The sequence below is a fragment of the Hippocampus guttulatus genome, chromosome 17, assembly GCF_054856545.1.
Source record: "Hippocampus guttulatus isolate MCC_2025c chromosome 17, RoL_Hgut_1.0, whole genome shotgun sequence".
Lineage (NCBI taxonomy): Eukaryota > Metazoa > Chordata > Actinopteri > Syngnathiformes > Syngnathidae > Hippocampus > Hippocampus guttulatus.
Window position 1 is genome coordinate 5,165,258 of NC_141277.1, and position 21,702 is coordinate 5,186,959.

Genomic DNA, 21,702 nt, shown 5'->3' on the forward strand with positions numbered 1-21,702 from the left:
TGGTGCTCTAATTTACTGAGAAGCGTGTGAAAAATGGCTACATTTGCAACTATTTTCTTTTTTCAAATAGCCTATGCATGGCCCATTTGGCAGGAAATACAGTATCTACAGTATTTGCGAGAGCCATTGCACATACTGTAAGTAAAGGCCTCCTCAAATGTGCGCCTTATTCGTGCTACAGTTGAATAACATCAACTTCCGGACACTGTGACATCCCTTCTCGGCAATAGAGAAGCGTTACATTGTGCAGCTAATGGAAGCCTTGCGGTTTCGGAGGTCTGGTGACTACACGGATGACCGCAGAACTCGTGAGGAGGCTAAACACTCCCCTCTTCCCTCTTGTACACATATATCATCTCCCCTCACGTAACATTGGTGTTCACATTTGCAGAAGAAGGCCCAGGGATTACAGTGTGACTCATTAGGCAAAGGTTTATTTCAAGCACGGGGGAGGAATGAATGCGCATGACCACTTTACTGGATTACTTTTTATTCCAGGAAATGTATACACATTGCTATGTCCTTTAGAAGAAGGCCTGGCCATTAGTCAATAGAGGTCCAAGATTTTTGCACAGTGCCATATGAAGAATACAATTTGCTATTAGTTTTTTTTCCACATTAAACTGTTGAGTTATGTCTCATGAAAATGGAATAAACTTTGACTAAACCCTGTAGGTCAAAGTTTCAAATATCCCTCAGATGAAAGTCTGGTTGCGGGAACTGCAAGCTGTCGTCTCACTTTTGATATCACTGCTATTAAAAAAAAACACACACACACACACACACACATAACAACAACAAAAACCGAAAACACAAAATAAAGCATTATAAAATATACTTTACAATCATTTGGACGATTCAGAATTCACATACTGGACAAATTAAGCAACTATTTTGAATAAGGATCTTATGATTTTATTAGCATCCTCCATAGCCATTGCTACAGTAGCATTAGATCCTGCAGGTGTGCCGACAGTTATGGCCTGTGCGTTCATAATACAGGTACAGTCAAATATAAAACAAGGTTTACTGTATTCATTTTCATTTGTTTATTAATATTTATATCGCTGTGACACTGGCTGATTTGAGTTTGGGGATTTCCATGCCGCGTGTTTGGCTTCTAAATCGGTCTCCCTTTTCTATTTCCAGTGGCATCAACACAAGGGGGCGGGGCCTACCTCTCAATTTCAGGAAGAGCTTCGATGACGTCACGGCAGCCAGCGCCCCACTGAGCTGTAGCCACACGCACGCGCGTCCTGACGCAAGCACGCGCAACACACGAGTTGGAGCACGCGTCGGTGAGAGAAGAGGAAGAAAAACGGTAAAGGCGAGACATCAAGTCAAGATATGGCGTAACAGCGGACAGGCGGGCATAAATTGCATCTTCTGAACTACACGGAAGGATTTAGGTCCGAGCCCGTCATTTATTTCTTTTTTCATTTTATTTTTAAAGGCGGTATTTTGTTCTTTTCCTTCACCGACATGATTTAGTGAGCTGTTGCCCCTATTTTACGTCCGGAATTAGTGTTAGTAGCCCACCCTAGCGTGCTAACACCACCGCCGACATGTCAGACAACCAGAGCTGGAACTCGTCGGGTTCCGAGGAGGATTCGGAGCTCAGAGAGGAGACCGGGAACTTGGTGGGCGTCGGCGTGTTCAGCGGGGTCCTCAGCAAGGTAAGTCTCAGTTGTCGTGGAGTCATTTCCTCCATGGTTTGATTTAAAACGTTGCAATGCAGCTTTATGTGTATCGTGTTAAAATGGCAACAGCTGTTTAATTAAGAGCTAGTTATTTGTGTTATTTTAAGAGCACAAAAGCAGCAAGAAAGTTAAATTTTTTTAGTAAGCATATCGTAGAAAGTAAAGTTCAACAACCACAACAAACCAGAACAGAACTTGATTTAAAAATACATTACTGTAGCTCCATTCGACGCCTTACTTCGAATAAGCATCTCCAGTCCAATTCTGTTTGAGAATATCCCAAATAACTGGGTAGCAGTTCTTCCCCTCTCAAATTGTTGACATTTTACGACTGAACCATCAGTGTTTTGTGCTGGTAAGGAGCTTTATGCATCCCTGCTCCAAGGGCATGTTAAACGGCCTAACCCATGACAATGCCAACTCAAATTAATACAGTGATACATTGTATTATGGCAGTACTCTAAATGCAAACGTAAATAATGCTAACTTCAGAAGACCACTCAATGCATTCTTCTAAGTAACGGAAACACACACACTCATGGTATTCAAATCATCATCTCCATGCAGTGGAGTAAATAAACACACCACCTCCCCTGTCCCTGGGCCTCTACCTGAAACTTACTGAATTGGCAGTTGTACATGTACACACATTTGGGGCGAAACGATTACTTTTATTAGTGAGCTCATGTGTATTCGTTGTCGCCGCCGGTCTTGAAACAGATTGTGCGCTGACCTGCTAGCCATACACATTGTGAGATTATGTGCACATTCACATGGGGAGGAGCTCACCTGCTCCACGGTGGCACAGGCAAAGTCCACCATACGTCACTGAGGCCTCGCCGGGGGGATTAATGAGACTGCAGCTGGCAGACAGTTACACACGCCTGCTCCAGTTGGCTTGACATCTGGTAATAAGTATGGTGATAAAAATTATTTACTTACTGCACAGGCTGAGTATTTTGAGTAACTTGTCATGTTCCATGCAAAAAAAAAAAAACTATCCCCCTGTTGAAGACACATAATATAGAAAAAAAGAGGTGGTTACAGAGGTTTTTTTCTTTATTGGTGCCACTGTGTGTGTGTGTCCAGTTTGCGGCACGAGCAAATTTCGGATACTCATCCATTTAGGATGAAAAAAATGTGAAGCACTTAAGGTACAGTAACATCCTCGTGTGTGGACAGGGAGGGCCACAGTTGATGATGCAATTGCAGTCATTTATTGAATGGGACAAACGGTGGAAGACAAAAATACAAAATGAGAAGTCTTGCAAGAAGCTGCGGAAGTGTATTTACTTCAGTATTTGCTTGGTAAAATTAAAACCTCATGTTTGGGTTGAATCCTTTCAGCTCCAAAATGACAGAAAAAACAACTCTTGAATTACTAAACACCTATTCATCATATTCATAAATTGGTATTCTTTAGTTGCTAACATATATCTTTCTGCCCTAGAGCAAATTTATTGACGCTGTCATTGATTAAAATGGTACACTGGTCGCCGTGGCTCTCGGCAACCCAGCCATCATTCAAACAGCCTTTAATACTTCACAAAAGCAAATGACTGTGTTACATCACATTACCAAACTTTTTTTGTTGAAGTTCTCAGAGCCATGAGTGACGCAGTAAATAAAATGATTTGGTGGCGAAGCCGTGTAATATGCATCGAAGAGTCGGCCCCTAATATGCCACAGTGCGCGCAAAACAACGGCTCGTATCTTGTAAAACTTGAAAGTTGGGTCGCTTGTGTCTCGAGGCACCTGTAGGTTGAAAATGTCGAGTCGACGCACGTGGGGTTCATGACGGGGCTTCTCTTGCTCCCCGCAGTGGACCAACTACATCCACGGATGGCAGGACCGCTGGGTGGTGCTGAAGAACAACACGCTCAGCTACTACAAATCGCAGGATGAAACTGAGTACGGTTGCCGTGGCTCGTTGTGCCTCAGCAAGGCCGTTGTCATGGTGAGTGCCCCCCCAACACACACTTCGGCCACATGCAATGTGTTTACCACAGGCATAGCGCAAGCTGCTGACTGGTGAGCCTCTTTTTGCGTCAGGTCCAGACACTGTCAGCGGGTTTCACAGATTAAAATTCCTCATTTAATCTTGCTTAAATCAAAGGGACTTGCCCAGACTTAATTTCAAAATACATATTTGTTGGGGTTTTTCCCACTCACATAGTTGACAAGTTTGCCCCATATGTTTGCCGTGCCACTTTGCCTGCTTGTACTTCAAAACTCTTATTAAATATTTTTGAAAATCTGATTTAAGGACAATTAATCCTTCAATCCGTCTTTCAGCGGTCTTAAAAATGCCAAAGAGGGCTCGTAATGATTAGGAGCTTATCTACATGTTACTTAAAAAGTTTCATTTACCGAATGAAAGGCCTTCATGGTGAAATAGTTGACATTGTTTCTGTCTCTCATGTTCTTTAGTCAAATTTCAGCGCGTGCATTAGGCAAATTGTTGTAAACCAACGACCGTCCAATATACTTTAGGGTGTTGCGACTTTGCGATCGGCTTCTACTTGTGGAAGAGAGGCCGAGAGCGGGGGCAAAAAGTGAATGCCCGTCAAAACAACAAAAACATTTTCACACACGGAGGCACCGCTTCATGCACTAAACTTCAAACAATTAGGTTAGCAGAAGGCAAGGTCTTTAAAAAGGCCTCAGACACAAACATAGTTAGGGTATTTTCTTTGGAAAACATGTTGATTGTCATAAATCACTCTTATTCATCTCCTAAACTGTCTTCCGTGACTTTCTTATGAGCACAGATACCCCATGTGTTCAAAAAATGTGAATCAAATGTCGAGCATTCACCGAACGGTTCTCATTTCCTGAATCCCCGTCGGACAACGCCGACTCGGTGAAGTCAGCTGAGAAACTTTAGCCCATTGTTCCACACGTACACGTGGTCCAAATATGTGTCCCATGGTCCGCCCGTGGCCAACACGCCGTCTTTATCACCAGACATCCTGAGTAGAGAATGTCTTGCGCAGCACACTCGCCCCCTCCTGTCAGTCACACTTGGATCGCAAAGATTCATCGGTGACTTTTCACCACGTTTGGTGACATTGCCCTCGTACAAGCAAACAAATACGGAGTTGAATCAGTCACCGTTCCCGTGTGCTGGACAACCCTTTGTTGACTTTAAGTGTATTTGCACAGCTTCGACCCTCCTTGGCCAATGTAAATATTCACCTACGTGTCGAGCACTCGCTCGTTTGCCAGTTCTCATTCCAACGCGGGGAGAACAACGCTTCGACCTTTGCATGATCTGGTGTTTCTCAAGTAAACAGACTAATCCAGGGAAAGATAGTCAGGGGTTGCCTGTCAAGGGAGGTCGGCATGGAGGCTGGATCAAGTGTGTGAAAGGAAGAGTTGCTACAAGGAGGAAATGTAACTCGTGACTTCCTTTTGCACAAGTTCAGTTGTCATGGAGGAGGATCCACGATCACATGCTCTGCGTTGTTACATCTCGTCTTCCTTCTCGCTTTCACGGTCAACGCCTGCTAAAAGTGGAGTCACGCTTCCTCTTCTTGGGGCTGTTTATACCAGGTTCAAAAGTTGGGTTTCAAGTCCGTATCATGGTCTGAATTTAAGATTTAAAGCATGGCGTAGGTATGAAAATTATGGTTCTGAGTTAGGGTTTCACATGAGGGATTCAAGCCAGCGATCGGAGTGATTGTCTGGGCCACTATCTTGTATCCATAATGGAAAAATGTTGTGAAGTGCTTGTCCCATTAAAACTCTTTTAACCGGTGTTAATCTTGACGGCTTTTGAAGTGGAAAAATCAATAAATTGTCATCGTAACGCCATCGGTCACACTTAAAAGGATCAATAAGACATGCACTGAATTAAACCCTCACACATTGTATTATGCATGACAAGCACATGTGATGTGTGCGCGCACACACACACACATACACACACACACAGAGCAGCCACTTGCTTTCATTGTCGACGCAGCTGTTTGAACACGCTACGAGCAGGCCGTCACGTCCCTCCCCGACGCGTGTTTATTCAGCTTTTCTTTCATTTCTGTTCATGCGTTCTTTAGCGGCCGACGGCCATCACGAGCCAGGCAAACATCACAGCAATGTTTTCTTTTTCTTTTCGCAGCCCCACGAGTTTGACGAGTGCAGGCTGGACATCAGCGTCAACGACAGCGTGTGGTACCTGAGGGCCCAGGACCCCGAGCACAGGCGACTCTGGATCGACTCCATCGAGCTGCACAGGGTCAGCCGTGAGCGCTTTGCCTTTCGCACAATCGCCATGAAAGTCCCAGTAAAGTGATACCAAATATGCCTTTTGAATTTGACGCACCATAGAGGACAGTGATGTTCGGATCCATGCCAAATTGAGCAAATTTGGCCCGATATATAAAATGAGCCTTCCACCTTTCTCACCCTGACGTGCTCACACTCATGCCCAATGACGACGCACTCTAAAAAGGATTAAAAACAAATCTCTGAATTCACTTTACAGCATCTTTCGGAGTGTGTGAGTGTGTGCTTATCGTTGTTTTGTGTGTGTGTGTGTGTGTGTGTGTGTGTGTGTGTGTGTGTGTGCGTGTGTGTGTGTGTGTGTGTGCGTGCGTGCGTGCGTCGTGTTTTGATCAGCGTGTCAGAGAGGGGACGAGAGACAAGGGAGGAGTCCAGGCTATGATTTTCATCCCTCCACCACTGGTGCGTTTAGGGATCCGTGTGTATGTTTGTGTGTGTGTGTATAGCACTAACACTTAGCAGAGTGAAAAAGTTTGACGGCAAGGAGCCATGAGGAAGTCTCTATGACTTCCTCTTTGAATGTCACATCACAGTGTCACTTTTCATACAATTCTCCAAAGTGTGCTGAGAATTTGCCGTGTACATGCCAAAACAGCTCTGAATGAAACGCATTACAATTGGGAAAAATCATAGCGCGTAATAGAATAACAATACTTAACTATGGGATAAGTGGTGTCGAAGTAGCTCAGTGTATGTTTATGGTGAGTGTTTTTTTTGCAGTGACATCGCCAGATACCGCCTTGCATGCCTGTTAACAGTGATTTTGCAAGCCCAAGAGGAAGTGTACATAAGATGAGGAGAACGTCATTCACGTTTTCACTTGAACTTAGTTTTGGGAAATCCCCCTCCACCCATTCAACGGTCCCCTCCCCCCTCTCCTGACCATCCCTAGGAATCGTCACGGGGGCATGACTCACCCTCGTGCACATCCACTCAACACACACATTTTAGCTGTCATTCCAGCCACAGTGAGTCACCGCTAAAAAACTCTCCCTTCCCTCCGAACCCCCAAATTACTCTCCAGACCACCGCCGAGTCGCCCTGGAAACACAACACAAGTTACATGATGCAACTGTCGGGATTCCGCCTGATACAGTATATTAGCGCCACTGAGCTATAAGGAGAGAAAGTAGCACAACAATCAGTTCTGCTGGACTAGCCGCTTCCCCTCGTTTGATTACGTCCTCCTTATCACACAAAATAGCTTGGTGGCACATGGAGCAGCCTCGCGCACGCAGCGCACTCATCACATCTGAGCTGATTAATGGGCGCGTGCGTGCTCTGGGCTCTAGAGACCGAAATCTACCAGCAGAGTTAACTCCTGGTCATTGACCTATAGTTACCTTTGCCATGTGTGGTGGTGGAAAAGGAGAAGAGGGGGGGGGGGGGGTCGAGCTGGGTCTGTGCTGCTCCCTGGTGGCGCACCAAAGAAGTGTTTATAAAAAGGGGGGGGGCAAAACATTTGTTTCCATGATTACAAGACATGTCACGCTGGATGTAAGCAGTTTTCCAACATCTGTTGGGCCAAGGCGAATATTTTACATGAAAAAAAAAAGTCTGACGTGATAGTCAGTGTGTGGACAGGGGCTTTGCACTAGCATGGCTGCTGGGAGTGCCTCGTTGTCTCGACGCGAAAAATCCCAGCAACGATCAAGTGGAATACAGTATATTTTTGCAGCTTATGTTGTTCTGTAGGCATAGGAAACACGCTCTCAAAACTAGCATCCATTTTTCTCCAGGTCATAGAAGTACAATATTATTAGAAATTGTTTCATTTGACGGTCATGTCTTCTCCTCACTAGGCCGATCCCGGCTACGGTTCCGAGTCCAGCCTTCGGCGACACGGCTCCATGCTGTCGCTCACTTCGGCCACCAGCGGCTACTCGGCCACCTCCACTTCCTCTTTCAAGGTGACACGATAACCCGTCCTCCCTTGGACACGTCACCCAATGAACTGAACATTTAATTAGTCAAATATGATATATATTCCTGTTCTATGTTGAATTTGCTCATTCCAACATGGCTGCCTTGTTTCTAGAAGGGTCACAGCCTGAGGGAGAAGCTGGCGGAGATGGAGACATTCCGAGACATCTTGTGCCGACAGGTGGACACGCTGCAGAGATACTTTGACGGCTGTGCGGACGGCGTGTCCAAGGACGAACTGCAGAGAGACAAGAGTAAGCCGACGTCGTCCAAAGTTATCGATCTAAGGCCGTCAAACACCGTACGCTGTAATAGTCACGATTCACCTGTTTGTGACACACAACATTTGTTAAATTAAAATGAGGATATTACCGGTGATGGACAGTTGGGGCAATGAGTGAAATCTTGACTTTTGGAAAAACACGCTAAACCGGTACTCTGCCCATGCCGACCGACTTGTGACAAACCGCCGTCTCGATGCGTTGGGGTTTACTGTAATCGGAGACGGTGTTTGTTGGAATCCACAGTTCTTACTTGTAAGTGCAGGTTTTGTGGTATTGGAGCCACCGTGAGTGTGTGTGAGAACATTCTCGCATGGCCGCCTGCGATCGTCACGCCTTTTGTTTCCATCCCCGCTCCCCCTCACCCTCGTGCCATCCTCAAGATGAAACTGCACCATTGTCACACCAGTCTGACGGCCTCAGACCCTTATGTGCGTGTGTGTGTGTGTCAGTCAGTGTGCTTGTGGGATGACAGCCTGTTTTTGTTTCAGTCGTGGAGGACGATGAGGACGATTTTCCCAGCACCCGCACCGATGGAGAGTTTCTTCACAACAGCAGCAACAGCGCCAAAGACAAACGTAAGTCAGGCAAAGAAGTCATTTCACTCCCGTCCACGCGCTGAAGCTGACGTTTGGCTCGTGGTGGCCGCACAGTTTTCCACTGCTCCAATCTGAAGGCGGTGAACGGCATCGACTTCAAAGGCGAGGCCATCACGTTCAAGGCCACCACCGCCGGCATCCTCGCCACTCTGTCGCACTGCATCGACCTGATGGTCAAGCGAGAGGACAGCTGGCAAAAAAGGCTGGACAAGGTAGAGCAACACTTGCTCTTAAAGGCTCACTTATCCTGACGGCGTGCGCTCGGGGGGAGTTGTCGGCGCTTAGTGTCAAGGAAGTAGAGTCGAAATCGATTAATTGATGTCGTTGAACTCCATCATAGAAATTGTTTGCGGCAAAACACACACTGACATTTGGACACTGAAAGCCACACTTGTCAATTTACAACACTGACAAAAGTCAAGACTGAGACATGTTGTTTAATTGCCTTTGAAGCATATGTTTATGAAACAGTTTTTAAAATTGGCAACATGTTAAGGGATAATACTGTGCGATCATTTAATGAAAGTTTTGATGTTGAAAGTGTGTGGGAGTGCTCTTTTAATGTGCAAACGTGGCTGCAGGAGATGGAAAAAAGAAGAAGAATCGAGGAAAGCTACAAATCAGCTCTCAACGACCTGAAGAAAAAGTCCCACTTTGGAGGTCCAGATTATGAGGCAAGACCATCGAAGAAGCCGTCAATTTTTATTTCAGTTTGTTTTTGTCATGAGCTCACGTGTTGACACGTCTTCCTGTCACCGCCAGGAGGGTCCAAACAGCCTCATCAACGAGGAGGAGTTCTTCGACGCGGTCGAAGCCGCTCTCGACCGCCAGGACAAAATTGAACAGGTGCGCCAGTTGGGTTCTGTCGCGGGAAAAACGTTGACCCTTTTGTAGACGAGAGCCTAGGCAACGTAATCCTCTCAGTGATCAGCTTCCTCGTGCAAATGGCACATATTTACTTACAGTGTTTTTGTTTGTTTTTTCCTTTGTGTGTTCTAGTGTCAGACGGAGAAGACCAGAATCCAGAGATCGAGTCCACTTCCACCAGCAGACTTCTTCTCCAGCTCGGGCTCTCACAGATTATCCGAGCAGGTTATCTATCCGTCTGTCTTTCCGTCCCTTCTGCACATCTCCACGCTGTAAAATGTCAATCATTTCCGCTTCCTCACTTGCAGGTGGAGGAGATGGTGCAGAGTCACATGACCTACTCACTCCAGGACGTCGGCGGTGACGCTAACTGGCAGCTGGTAGTGGAGGAAGGCGAGATGAAGGTACGTCGCCGTGACAGTCAAATTATGATTTCCCCACAGGAAATAAATTATAAAGTAGAAAACCTGTTCGATCACCAAAAAAAGTCGAATGGCACTTTTTCTCGATGCATGCAGGTTTACAGGAGGGAAGTGGAGGAAAACGGCATCGTACTGGACCCTCTGAAGGCCACGCACTCGGTGAAGGGTGTGACGGGGCACGAGGTGTGCCACTACTTCTGGGACACGGCCTACCGCAACGACTGGGAGAGTATGTCCGTTTTCATAGAAGTCCCAGTATGCTTCCGTTCGTCTCATTGTGACATCGCTTTCCGCATCCCCCGTAGCCACCATTGAGAACTTCAACATCGTAGAGACGCTATCGGAGAATGCTGTCATTGTCTATCAGACACACAAGGTACGACCACGCCTCAATTCTACTGTGACAAATTCCGTGGGCCAGTAATAATATGGTTAAAAAAATGGAAATATTAGTTTATTGTCAATGCCTACAATGAAATTGAGTAACGAATGTGTGCTTTCAGAGGGTGTGGCCCGCCTCCCAGCGTGACGTTCTGTACCTATCGGCCATGCGCAAGATGGTGGCCAGCAACGAGAGCGACCCCGACACGTGGCTGGTGTGCAACTTCTCCGTGGACCACCACGATGCGCAGGTGAGCGGGGAGGCGCCAAGGGGGACACGCACGTATCCACCCTGTGTTTGTTTTTTGTTTTTTTAAACTCTATTTATTTATTTTAGCCGAGCAGCCGCTGTGTTCGCGCTAAGATCAACATCGCCATGATCTGCCAGACCTTGGTCAGTCCACCAGAGGGCAACAAGGAGATCAGCAGAGACAACGTGCTGTGTAAAATCACATATGTGGCCAATGGTGGGTCACAAACACAGCCACAGCCACCTTGTGTACTACGTTAGGATGTTTCTAGCCGTTATTTTCATTGAGTATTCATAAAGTAAAATTCTTCAAATGCCACCTCATTTCTTGGGAAGTGCCATTTTTTTTTTAAATCAATTTTTTCTGAGAAATAAATGTTTGTTCTTGTTTTTACTTGGGTGGGGGAAGTAACTTTTTCCTCAAAAATATACAACTTTGTTTTGTTTTTTTAAGTACAACTTTTTTGTGAATTTGAAAAATGCAAATGTTTGTCTTTTGTGCAGTGAATCCCGGAGGCTGGGCGCCAGCCTCAGTGTTGCGGGCGGTGGCCAAGAGAGAGTACCCCAAGTTCCTGAAGCGCTTCACCTCTTACGTACAAGAGAAGACCGCCGGCAAGCCAATCTTGTTCTGATCTTCTCTTGCAACGTTACATCGTTATTGTTCCAAGTGATGTTCAGGCCACACTGGAGAGGATTAAAAAAATAACACACACACACACACACACACACACTCACACACACACACACACAACCTGACCCAGAAAAAATAAAAAATGTAATATTATTACTTTTGTTTTATGAAAAGTAACCCTTTTACATCCAATTTGTTTTCTGTTTTTTCATTCTTTTTTTTTCTTCTGAACATTTTTCATGTTAAAATGATTTTTTCCTGAAAAATGTTTATATTTTTTGATAGACCAAATTAATTTTTTTGTATTACAGTTTGACAATAACTGTTTTCCTCCCATTTTGTCTCTGGAATGAAACTATCATTTTTACAACCGTAACTTTCTTAACTTCACAAGCCTTCCATTTTTCTATAGAAAAAAAATGGAATCTATACCACTTCACTCTCAAGATTACCATTTACTGTAGTGGTAGTCTTTTTTTTTTCCTTTTCACTGTGAGCCTAATACTGCTTGGTGTTATTGTCATTCAGCAGAATTCCTTCCCAGCTGCCAATCCGCTCCAGCAACTTTTCAAATTGCCCAGTACCTCAATGCAAAGTGCATTAAATGTTGTTGTGCACGTATGTTCTTTAAGTACAGTGTAAGAACCTCTAAGAGACTTTATCTTTGCTATCAGACTGTTTTAGACTTGCAGCTTTCTTTGCTACATGGTCAGATGATTTGTTTACTTGTTTCAAGAACACTGAGGGGACCGCCGTGATGAACGGAAGACCCCTATGACGTAACATGCTAATCCCACTCATGAATGCGCCTGATTTCCAGCGCACAAGGCGGGACCAGGCCACCTAAAATTTAAAGTGTGTCGTATAGGCTTTTTTGTTGTCGTCTTGACAAAGTGGAGCCCAAAATGCCTTCGTGGGTTAGTTCGAGGGGAGGTTGCAAGAATTCGACACCTGTGATGTCAACGGACAAGTGCCCATGTCCTGTATAGAGAAACATTTTTACAAACTGCATTGTTATAATGTTCAAATGACTTCTTGAGTCCAATGAAGCACTTTGCCCTTCCCTTTACTAATTCATTTGTTTGTGCGTTTTTACCATGCTGTTATGTTGATGGTTGAATTGACCGATCTATTTCAAATATTTTTCCTCTCATTTGTTTCTAAAAGAATAACCCACATATCTTTTTTTAAAGCTATAATTTTCCAAAATCTCAGAGGTTATACAAACTTGATTTTTTTTCTTGCAAAAATCAAGGGACTTTCTTTTTTTCCTCAAAATAGATGCACTTGTTTTCTACAAAGAGCTTTTTTCCCCTCGATAAATACTTTTCCATACTTTTTTCAAAACCCCTGTTATAAATTGTCAGACAATCTAATTGACCCATTTGCTTTTTAAAAACATTCTTCAATTGGCTTCACATGAGACTTAAATAGCAGTTGTGTAAAGTGGAGAATGGCCCACATAACAGCAAGATGTTGGAATGGTTTGGATCCACATTTTGAGATAAGTTGCTCAATGATGACCTATCGTCTGGCACATCATTTCTAAATGTTTGCTAGAAGTTTGCTGGTTAAATGTACTTGCAGTACATGCACTGTATATAGTTTATGCATACTAATGCTTTGACAACTTAAAAGTACTCTTACCAGATTTCCCTGTGGAGAAATAAAAATGTTTGACCAACACTGGACAATGTTATTTCATGTTTTAAAAAATACAAGAAAACTACATTTCTTCTAAACTCAAAATAATGTGTTTTAAAGAAAATTCTCACCTTGTCAGTATTACTGTCACCCATGTAGATTACACATTTGGCTTTGGGTCAATCTGAGTTTCTGAACGCATAATAGAACATTTTTTTATGACTTAATCTATTCCCTTCTGCTCACTGACTGAAAACCATGTATTTACAGTGATTCATATTTTTTAACTCCCGATGTGGGGAGATTAATATGAAAACTCAAAAGATTCATAATCAGACTCATAATATTGTCCCTAATAGTTCGGTAGGAACAGTTTAGCCCTCCCTGATCATACAGTAAATACATGTACAGTAGAAACCAGATACTGTCGAAACAGGAAGTGTGTAGCTCGTTGCTGATTGGACGACCGTTTTCCCGCATCATCTGGCCAATCGCTGAGCAGCACGACTTCTTATAAATACAAAGCGTGTCGCTTCTGAAACTACATCCAAATTTCAACCCATCAGTAAGAAACAATGTCTGGGCGTGGTAAATCCGCGAAAAACAGGGCGAAGTCCAAGAGTCGTTCATCCCGTGCCGGTCTTCAGTTTCCGGTGGGTCGTGTCCACAGACTTCTCAGGAAAGGTAATTATGCCCGACGGATCGGCGGCGGCGCTCCCGTCTACCTGGCGGCCGTGCTCGAATACTTGACTGCTGAAATCTTGGAATTGGCCGGCAACGCAGCCCGTGACAACAAGAAGACCAGGATCATTCCCCGTCATCTGCAGCTGGCCGTCCGTAACGACGAGGAGCTCAACAAACTCCTTGGCGGAGTCACCATTGCCCAGGGTGGCGTGTTGCCTAACATTCAGGCTGTTCTACTGCCCAAGAAGACCGAGAAAGCCAAGGCTAAGTAGAGCTGTTCGTCACTTCCTGCGCCCCCACAAAGGCTCTTTTCAGAGCCACACAATTTACTCAAAGAGCGTCCATATCTCTCAGTTCACAAATCTGGAGCTTCGTTGAATGTGGTTTGTGATTAAAATATGTCTACTCATAGTGATAGATTTCCAAAACTCATTACTGGCAGTGCATTTACTCGTTTTCTTGCTGTACAGGGCTTACACCCCAAGAATACTCTTACCGACCTCTATCAAGAGCAGACCTAACTACTCCTTTGAATGTGAACGATTACGCTCAAAAATCATATTCATAGAAAACTGAATTGAGCATCATGTTGTTGCCCAAGAAGACAGAAGGCCAAGACCAAATAGAGCTGTCTGACATTTCCTACATTTTGTACTGTATACACATTTCAGTCAATGTAGCACAGATGGCGTTTATTTAACTGCATTTGGTGTATAGTGTTCGGACAACTTGAATAGCACCACAGTGAGACAAATCACCTGCAAGTATAATTGTAGTAAACGTGTTCATTTCTTAATGAACTTCCATGTTTATGTAATCAACTTTATTTGAAAAACAAAATTCTTGTGAGTTAAAAGCGTCGAGTGAAGCGCGACAAAATTCTTTCACGGATTTAGAAGTGACGAGTGAAGCTCCTCCCCGCAAGATTGCATCAGCTGTTCTCTTTCAGGTCCGCAGTCTTGTAATAAGAGTACCCGCCCTCGGCAGTTTAACATCGTTACCCGTTGTATTCGACCCTTACAGAGAACATGTCTGGAAGAGGCAAGGGAGGCAAAGGTCTCGGAAAAGGAGGCGCCAAGCGTCACCGTAAGGTTCTCCGCGATAACATCCAGGGCATTACTAAGCCTGCCATTCGTCGTTTGGCACGCCGCGGAGGAGTCAAGCGTATTTCCGGTCTCATCTACGAAGAGACCCGCGGCGTACTCAAGGTCTTCTTGGAAAACGTTATCCGTGACGCTGTCACCTATACCGAGCACGCCAAGAGAAAGACCGTCACCGCTATGGACGTTGTGTACGCGCTCAAGAGACAAGGGCGTACTCTTTACGGATTCGGCGGCTAGACTCATCCTTCGACCAGTCCAACTAACAATCAAAGGTCCTTTTAAGGACCACTCACTACCTCTAACCAGAGTATTCATTCATCATATTAGCAGACAGGAGTGCGTATACCTCTGCATAACATGCAGTGAACGTTTGCCGGAAATGACATGTTGCGACTTGGCTATATGAAAAATGCAATCTTAGGACGGCCGCAATATAATCCGTTTGAAATTTCTTTTAACTATTGTTCTAGTGATGGGAATTCCGGCTCCTTTTAGAGCCGGCTCTTTTGGCTCTGCCCCCTAAGAAGAGCCGGCTCTCTCGGCTCCCAAATGGCTCCTCAGTTTTTTTGTTGCTTAAATTAATTTACTACCAAAAATAACGTAATATTATGCGTAAAATGAATTACTAATGCAAAAATATAGACAGTATATCAAATATTTATTATTTATATGGCTTTATGTATATTCCTCTGAACATACTCAACAACAGTGGGGTACAACAACAGGAGTACAACATGGAGTGCTACAAAAATAAAAACAAAGTACAAAGACCCATATCAAAACAAGGTCAACAAAAAGTTCCAATCTCTGAATGTGTATATTTATAAGCTTTTAACTATTTACAGTAAAACAACATAAGTAATCTTTGAATACCACACAACAAATTATAAGTTAAAATTTGTAAAAGAAAAAAGCAGCACCCAGGTAAAAGTTTTAACTTGTCTTTCGCGAAGATTGGCATGAAGAAAAACCAAGTGCCTCCGCTTTGAGGGGTTGATCCTGTTTCTCCTCTCTGTTAATATTTGCCCTGTTTTGGAGAAGATTCTCTCAGATGTTGCGACAACACACAGCCAACACAAAATGGCTGAAAATCACTTGCAATCATTTTACCCAGTTCCTCGTCAATTGTGTTCTGTTTTGCTGGTTTATAGCTTTTTGCATAAAGTGGCTCATAGAGCTCTGGGTTGTACATCTAGGCAGTTGTGACATTGCAGCAGCAGCAACAGTTGCAGACACACTAGCGACTACACCTTCATTAATAGCTGGTTCCCTTGCTTGTCTTTTCTCTTCAAATTGTACTGATGGGTGGACTTTTCTGATGTGCCTGTGCAGGTTATTTGTGGAGCCTGATCGATGGGATATTTTAACCTTGCACAGTCTACACGCTGCCTTTGAACTATCAATTAAATTGAAATGAGTCCAAATTTCACTGCGTTTCCTATCCATTTTCTCACCTTTCCGCTTTCCACCGTGTTGTTTTTTTCGCTAACTAACTCTCTCGTCTCCTCGTTTGTCTTGTTTGCGTGCTGCTCAGTGTGCTGCTGTGTGTGTGTGTGTGCGTGTCTCTTCTCTAACCCCTCCCCCTTCTCTAAACTGCAGCGTGTGTGTGTGTGTGTGTATAAAACCCTCCCCTTCCTCTTCTACCACGGATCTTGACCAATCACGTGCGGCTTTAACCGAAGGGGGGGGGGGACAGGAGAAAAAAAAAGTCGGCTCCTATTCGGACCGGCTCCCAATGAGGGGCCGGCTCCCATCGTTCACTTCAAAGAGCCGGCTCGTTCGCGAACGACACATCACTATATTGTTCAATAAAAAGTAATTGGGCGCTTGGATTACGTCACCATGTTTTCTTTTAAAACAGATTGATACTTGGAATTTTCCAGTGGGTGATGATTTGACGAAGAAATTCTTTTTTTAATCAATGTGTAGACGTGGGGTTCAAGTTATGCGCAACTAAGAACCTATTTTTGCATTACTGCTTTTTAAAATAATTCATAAAGTCTTGATTTCAAAATGTTTAATTTATGTAGCGTTTTTTTACTCGTGTTATGTGGCAAAAACTTTTGCAGTGTTGAGAGCCACTATTTGCTGACAGCACACACCGGTACTAATATGACGAAAGAAATGAGGTAGAACTAGATCATTTAATTTTTAATGCACTTTACATTAAACATGTCATCGTACTAAAGAAAATTTTAAAACGTTGATGACTGAAGAGCTTCCTATAAGAAACTAAAAGGTTGCAGCAAATTAGTAATCTGGAACAAAAATAACATTGCAACTCCAAAGAATCTAGAGAAGTGTGTGTTTTTGTGACATTATTAGTGTATTTTCAAGAAATAAATTTATTGAAACGTCACAAAAAAGGTCGCGTGCAAATGAAGTTAGCGTGATGGTTGTAGCCGCGCCCCTTTTTTTAAACGCCTGCGAGTGAAGTGACACTTTTTCAAAGGAGAGTTTCAGCCAATGAAAATGTAGCGCTGGCGCAGCAAAATCTACATGAGACGAATATAAATAAATCAAACTCTCGGTTCCACATCTCAATCGAGTTGCCGATCTCAGAACTACAGTCAACATGCCTGAACCACAGAAGCCCGCCGCCAAGAAAGGTTCTAAGAAAGCCGTCACAAAGTCAACCAACAAGACAGGCAAGAGGAAGAAGAAGACCAGGAAGCAGTCCTATGCCATCTATGTCTACAAGGTACTAAAACAGGTCCACCCGGATACTGGGATCTCTTCGAAGGCAATGAGCATTATGAATTCCTTCGTCAACGATATCTTCGAGCGCATTGCTTCTGAGGCGTCTCGTCTGGCTCATTACAACAAGCGTTCCACCATCACATCCAGGGAGATTCAGACTGCTGTGCGTCTCCTGCTACCCGGTGAGCTGGCCAAGCACGCCGTGTCTGAGGGCACCAAGGCCGTCACCAAGTACACCAGCTCCAAGTAAACTGCTTCCACAATGTCCTACATCAACGGCTCTTTTAAGAGCCAACCACACCCATCAAGGAGTAATTCCGTCTGTTGTCTCTAACGTTAAGCTCAAATCGATGTGTATTAAGATGTGTCCAAATCGAACTATAACTGAGACACTGCGAATAGTAAACATAATTGCACACAATTCGCCTCATGCGGGCACCACGTCCTAAGACCACTTGGTGGCAGCCAAGTGTCACAGCTTTTCAGGGTAAGAAGACTTACTTTTTTTCCTTTTTTGGGGCAGGGATCAGGTATTTGGTGACGTCGATGAGCGTACGCCCTTTAATGTCGTGGCCGTTAACTGTTTGTATTGCTATTGTACGTTTTAATCTTTTATTCAATAGTGAGGTGTTTGCGTTCAAATAAAAGTGAGCACAATAACTCACTACGAAGGGGGGAAAAACGAAATACGTTAGAAAATAGCTGGCTTGTAAAATGTGAAAGGATTGGAAACATTTACTCACGCCGAATAAATATGTCGTATTAGGCCTATGCACTTTATGTCGACAAATTATTTCATCATATATATGTATTTTATAAATCGTCATGTCCAAGAGACAAAACTGACGCGAATATCAGTGCATCACAAACCGTGGACAGCTGCTGGTAATGAGACACATGGCCAGCAAATGGTTTTGTGTGCACATGAAACGTCCAGGAATCACCCCTTTGCTCGAACCCAATGGTTGAAACTGTGCGGCTGCGAAGCCTACTGGGGCTTCACCTCAACATTACTAGTTAAATGAAATATTGAACTAAAATTTACATATAATTTATTTCCTCGTAACAGATTTCCGGGTATCAGTCAACTCAAAAGACGTTAGCCAGTTATAAGTGGCGATTGGTTTAATTCAAAATCCTTGTGTCCAATACTCGAGCAGCTTCAGCGCGGACTCGTCCCCGATTCACGAATCAGCGCTGCCGCGTCCGGGTATAAATGCGCACTCGCGCACATCTGACTCCTCATTCATCTAACGTAACCTAGCGTCAAAATGGCAAGAACTAAGCAGACAGCTCGTAAATCCACCGGTGGAAAAGCTCCGAGGAAGCAGTTGGCTACAAAAGCTGCCCGCAAGAGTGCCCCGGCCACCGGCGGCGTGAAGAAACCTCATCGTTACAGGCCCGGAACCGTGGCCCTTCGCGAGATCCGCCGCTACCAGAAGTCCACCGAGCTGTTGATCCGCAAGCTGCCCTTCCAGCGGTTGGTCAGGGAGATCGCTCAGGACTTCAAGACAGACCTACGCTTTCAGAGCTCGGCTGTCATGGCGCTTCAAGAGTCCAGTGAGGCTTACCTTGTCGGTCTGTTCGAGGATACAAATCTGTGCGCCATCCACGCGAAAAGGGTCACCATCATGCCCAAAGACATCCAGCTGGCTCGTCGCATCCGCGGAGAGCGAGCTTAAACTTCCGTGCTAAAACCAAAATGGCTCTTTTAAGAGCCACAATATTTTCATCTGAAAGCTTGTATTCCTATTAGTTTTATCGCTTCGCAAACCGGTATTGATTTTAAAGAAATAAGATGAAATGGAAATGTCACACCTTTTCTGCAACCACGACATTTTACTCCAGTGTAATGCAATCAAGTAAACTAGTTCTCAATGGCGCTTATTCAGTGCTTGCTTTAGGTTTGAATTTCAAATGTCACTTCTCATATACGTATATCTACATATTGCTTCTGTGAGTTGCGCCCTCCATCCCCACGAAACTGCTCCACAGAACGTTGATAGGGGAGTGAGGTTCTCTCGGTGATCGATAGTTTAGATGAGTTGCGCCTTTACATAGATTATAGTTTACTAATTTGAAAACTAGTAATCCATTAATTTGTTGTGTAAATGAGTGGAGAAGTTGAAACACTTGTGCTTTCTCTGCCGTCACGGTCCTCCGAGGCAAGACGGAACTCCGAAGTATTTTTTGGTACACCCCTGATGTAAGGCAAACTTGTCTGAACACGAAACCTTCGAAGCAGTAGCGGGGCTGCAATTGTAGCTTTGTGCTGATTGGATAACCGCTTCCCCGCACCTCCTGACCAATCATTGAGCAGCTTCGTTTTGTATAAGCACGCTGCTTCGCGAAAGTGTGGGTACTGTCAAATTCAAATCCTTAATTGTAATTGTTAAAAATTAACTGTCAGGGCGTGGTAAATCCGCCAAATCTAGGGCAAAGTCCAAGAGTCGTTCATCCCGTGCCGGTCTTCAGTTTCCGGTGGGTCGTGTCCACAGACTTCTAAGGAGAGGTAATTATGCCCGACGGATCGGCGGCGGCGGTCCCGTCTACCTACCTGGCGGCTGTACTAGAGCAGGGGTCCCCAACCGCCGGTCCGCACAGAAAGAACTTGCCTGAATACCGTTTTATTTATTTCGGAATACAAAAGATGTTTTATTTTGAAAAATTACCAGATTCTCCGCTACATCCGTCTGTGTCACGCTTGACTCATGTCAAACCACGCTTCTCCGTCACGTGACCGATTACGCTAAAAACAAAACGTCGGAGGTCGCAAAATGAGTTAAAACTGCTGGAAATCGCAAATGACGGCGGCCTTAAAAGTATGTTCGAGACAACTGGATTAAAGTTATGGTTGAATACTCTTAAGATCGCCACAATAGCACTGTTGCTATTTCCGACATCCTACCTGTGTGAGGTGTAGGGGTTTCTGCAGCAACGGCGACTAAAACAAAATTACGAAGTAGACTGTCAAGTCAAGTCAAGTCAACAGTATTTATAGAGCACTTTCAAACAGCCATCGCTGCATACAAAGTGCTGTACATGGAGCAATTTAACATGCACAATGACTGGACATAAACGACACACTTTGTTCAATGTGGTATGTAACTATTGTATCTACTCGTAGTGATGTTTCCAAAGTCATCACTCGCAGTACTCACTTCTATCAAGAGCATGCCTAACTTCTTTGGTGAGTAAACAATTATCATTTTCACTAGAAAAATCTGAAGTGAACATGATGTTGCTGCTATCGAAGGGAGAAGGCCAAGAGGAGTTTTGCGTAACACCCACCAAGATACAGAGGGAGGGGCGTGGCCATATTAATTTCCAATGGGCATTTCTGACAGCGTTAGGTGCCGAGATGCCAAAACAAACTGGTAAAATTATATATAATTTCCCTATTAAATCTAGAATGTGCTTTAACTGAAATATGTACCCGATTGAAGTTAATTAGGCATGTGTGTAAAACTAATGGTGAATCTTTTTTTATTCATTTCTTCAGCTAACAAAAAACGTTACCATAATCCATTATACACTTTCGTTCAAACATTAGGTCGCAATTCTAAATCGAGGTTTAATATTCTTCTCTGGCTGATTTTATTAATGTTTTTGATATCCAGCCAAGTGACTGAGTGTCTACTCAACTAAAATCAACAAGGCAAAGGCAAGGTGAAAGTTCTTGTTAGAGGTGGTGGATGGTCCTTAAAAGGACCTTGGATTGTTTGGTATACTGGTCGAAGGATGAGTCTAGCCGCCGAAACCGTAGAGAGTACGTCCTTGTCTCTTGAGCGCGTACACCACGTCCATAGCGGTGACAGTCTTTCTCTTGGCGTGCTCGGTATAGGTGACAGCGTCACGGATGACGTTTTCCAAGAAGACCTTGAGTACGCCACGGGTCTCTTCGTAGATGAGACCGGAGATACGCTTGACTCCTCCGCGGCGTGCCAAACGACGAATGGCAGGCTTAGTGATGCCCTGGATGTTGTCGCGAAGAACCTTACGGTGACGCTTGGCGCCTCCTTTTCCGAGACCTTTGCCTCCCTTGCCTCTTCCAGACATGTTCTATGTTCTCTCCTAGGTTTGAATGTGACTTGTAACGATGCATAATTGCTGAGGGCGGGTACTCTTATTACAAGACTGCGGACCTGAAAGAGAACAGCTGATGCAATCTTGCGAGGAGGAGCTTCACTCAGCACAACTCGAAGTAAGAATGTTGTTTTTCAAATAAATCTG

General features: G+C 44.3%; 6 protein-coding genes across 9 annotated transcripts; 5 read left to right on the forward strand and 1 right to left on the reverse strand.

Moving 5' to 3' along the window:
* The first annotated feature begins 1,234 nt into the window (after positions 1 to 1,234).
* LOC147191678 (ceramide transfer protein-like) lies at positions 1,235 to 13,024 on the forward strand. Of its 4 annotated transcripts, none has more exons than XM_086135816.1 (17): positions 1,235 to 1,676; positions 3,523 to 3,657; positions 5,821 to 5,937; positions 6,321 to 6,386; positions 7,787 to 7,894; positions 8,026 to 8,161; positions 8,680 to 8,766; positions 8,842 to 8,999; positions 9,369 to 9,461; positions 9,550 to 9,633; positions 9,787 to 9,879; positions 9,963 to 10,058; positions 10,173 to 10,305; positions 10,382 to 10,452; positions 10,580 to 10,708; positions 10,795 to 10,924; positions 11,212 to 13,024. In XM_086135816.1, the coding sequence occupies exons 1-17, from the start codon at positions 1,566 to 1,568 to the stop codon at positions 11,337 to 11,339; spliced, it is 1,875 nt and encodes a 624-aa protein (XP_085991942.1). In that variant the 5' UTR covers positions 1,235 to 1,565; the 3' UTR covers positions 11,340 to 13,024. The 4 variants fall into 4 exon arrangements, with proteins under 4 accessions (XP_085991942.1, XP_085991941.1, XP_085991944.1 ...); XM_086135815.1 differs by having other exon boundaries at positions 1,238 to 1,676; positions 8,023 to 8,161; XM_086135818.1 differs by lacking the exon at positions 6,321 to 6,386 and having other exon boundaries at positions 1,239 to 1,676.
* A 522-nt stretch (positions 13,025 to 13,546) lies between these two features.
* LOC147191679 (histone H2A) lies at positions 13,547 to 14,044 on the forward strand. Its single transcript, XM_086135837.1, has one exon. It carries the CDS (start codon positions 13,558 to 13,560, stop codon positions 13,936 to 13,938), a length of 381 nt encoding a protein of 126 aa, XP_085991963.1. The 5' UTR covers positions 13,547 to 13,557; the 3' UTR covers positions 13,939 to 14,044.
* A 579-nt stretch (positions 14,045 to 14,623) lies between these two features.
* Positions 14,624 to 16,198, forward strand: LOC147191680 (histone H4). The gene has a single exon (XM_086135044.1). The coding sequence runs from the start codon at positions 14,695 to 14,697 to the stop codon at positions 15,004 to 15,006; it is 312 nt and encodes a 103-aa protein (XP_085991170.1). The 5' UTR covers positions 14,624 to 14,694; the 3' UTR covers positions 15,007 to 16,198.
* A 1,136-nt stretch (positions 16,199 to 17,334) lies between these two features.
* On the forward strand, positions 17,335 to 18,219 carry LOC147191681 (histone H2B 1/2-like). Its single transcript, XM_086135841.1, has one exon. It carries the CDS (start codon positions 17,345 to 17,347, stop codon positions 17,717 to 17,719), a length of 375 nt encoding a protein of 124 aa, XP_085991967.1. The 5' UTR covers positions 17,335 to 17,344; the 3' UTR covers positions 17,720 to 18,219.
* Positions 18,220 to 18,698: 479 nt separating this feature from the next.
* LOC147191682 (histone H3-like) lies at positions 18,699 to 19,270 on the forward strand. The gene has a single exon (XM_086135831.1). The coding sequence runs from the start codon at positions 18,741 to 18,743 to the stop codon at positions 19,149 to 19,151; it is 411 nt and encodes a 136-aa protein (XP_085991957.1). The 5' UTR covers positions 18,699 to 18,740; the 3' UTR covers positions 19,152 to 19,270.
* A 1,664-nt stretch (positions 19,271 to 20,934) lies between these two features.
* LOC147191683 (histone H4) lies at positions 20,935 to 21,668 on the reverse strand. Its single transcript, XM_086135842.1, has one exon. The coding sequence runs from the start codon at positions 21,526 to 21,528 to the stop codon at positions 21,217 to 21,219; it is 312 nt and encodes a 103-aa protein (XP_085991968.1). The 5' UTR covers positions 21,529 to 21,668; the 3' UTR covers positions 20,935 to 21,216.
* Between the last annotated feature and the right edge of the window lie 34 nt (positions 21,669 to 21,702).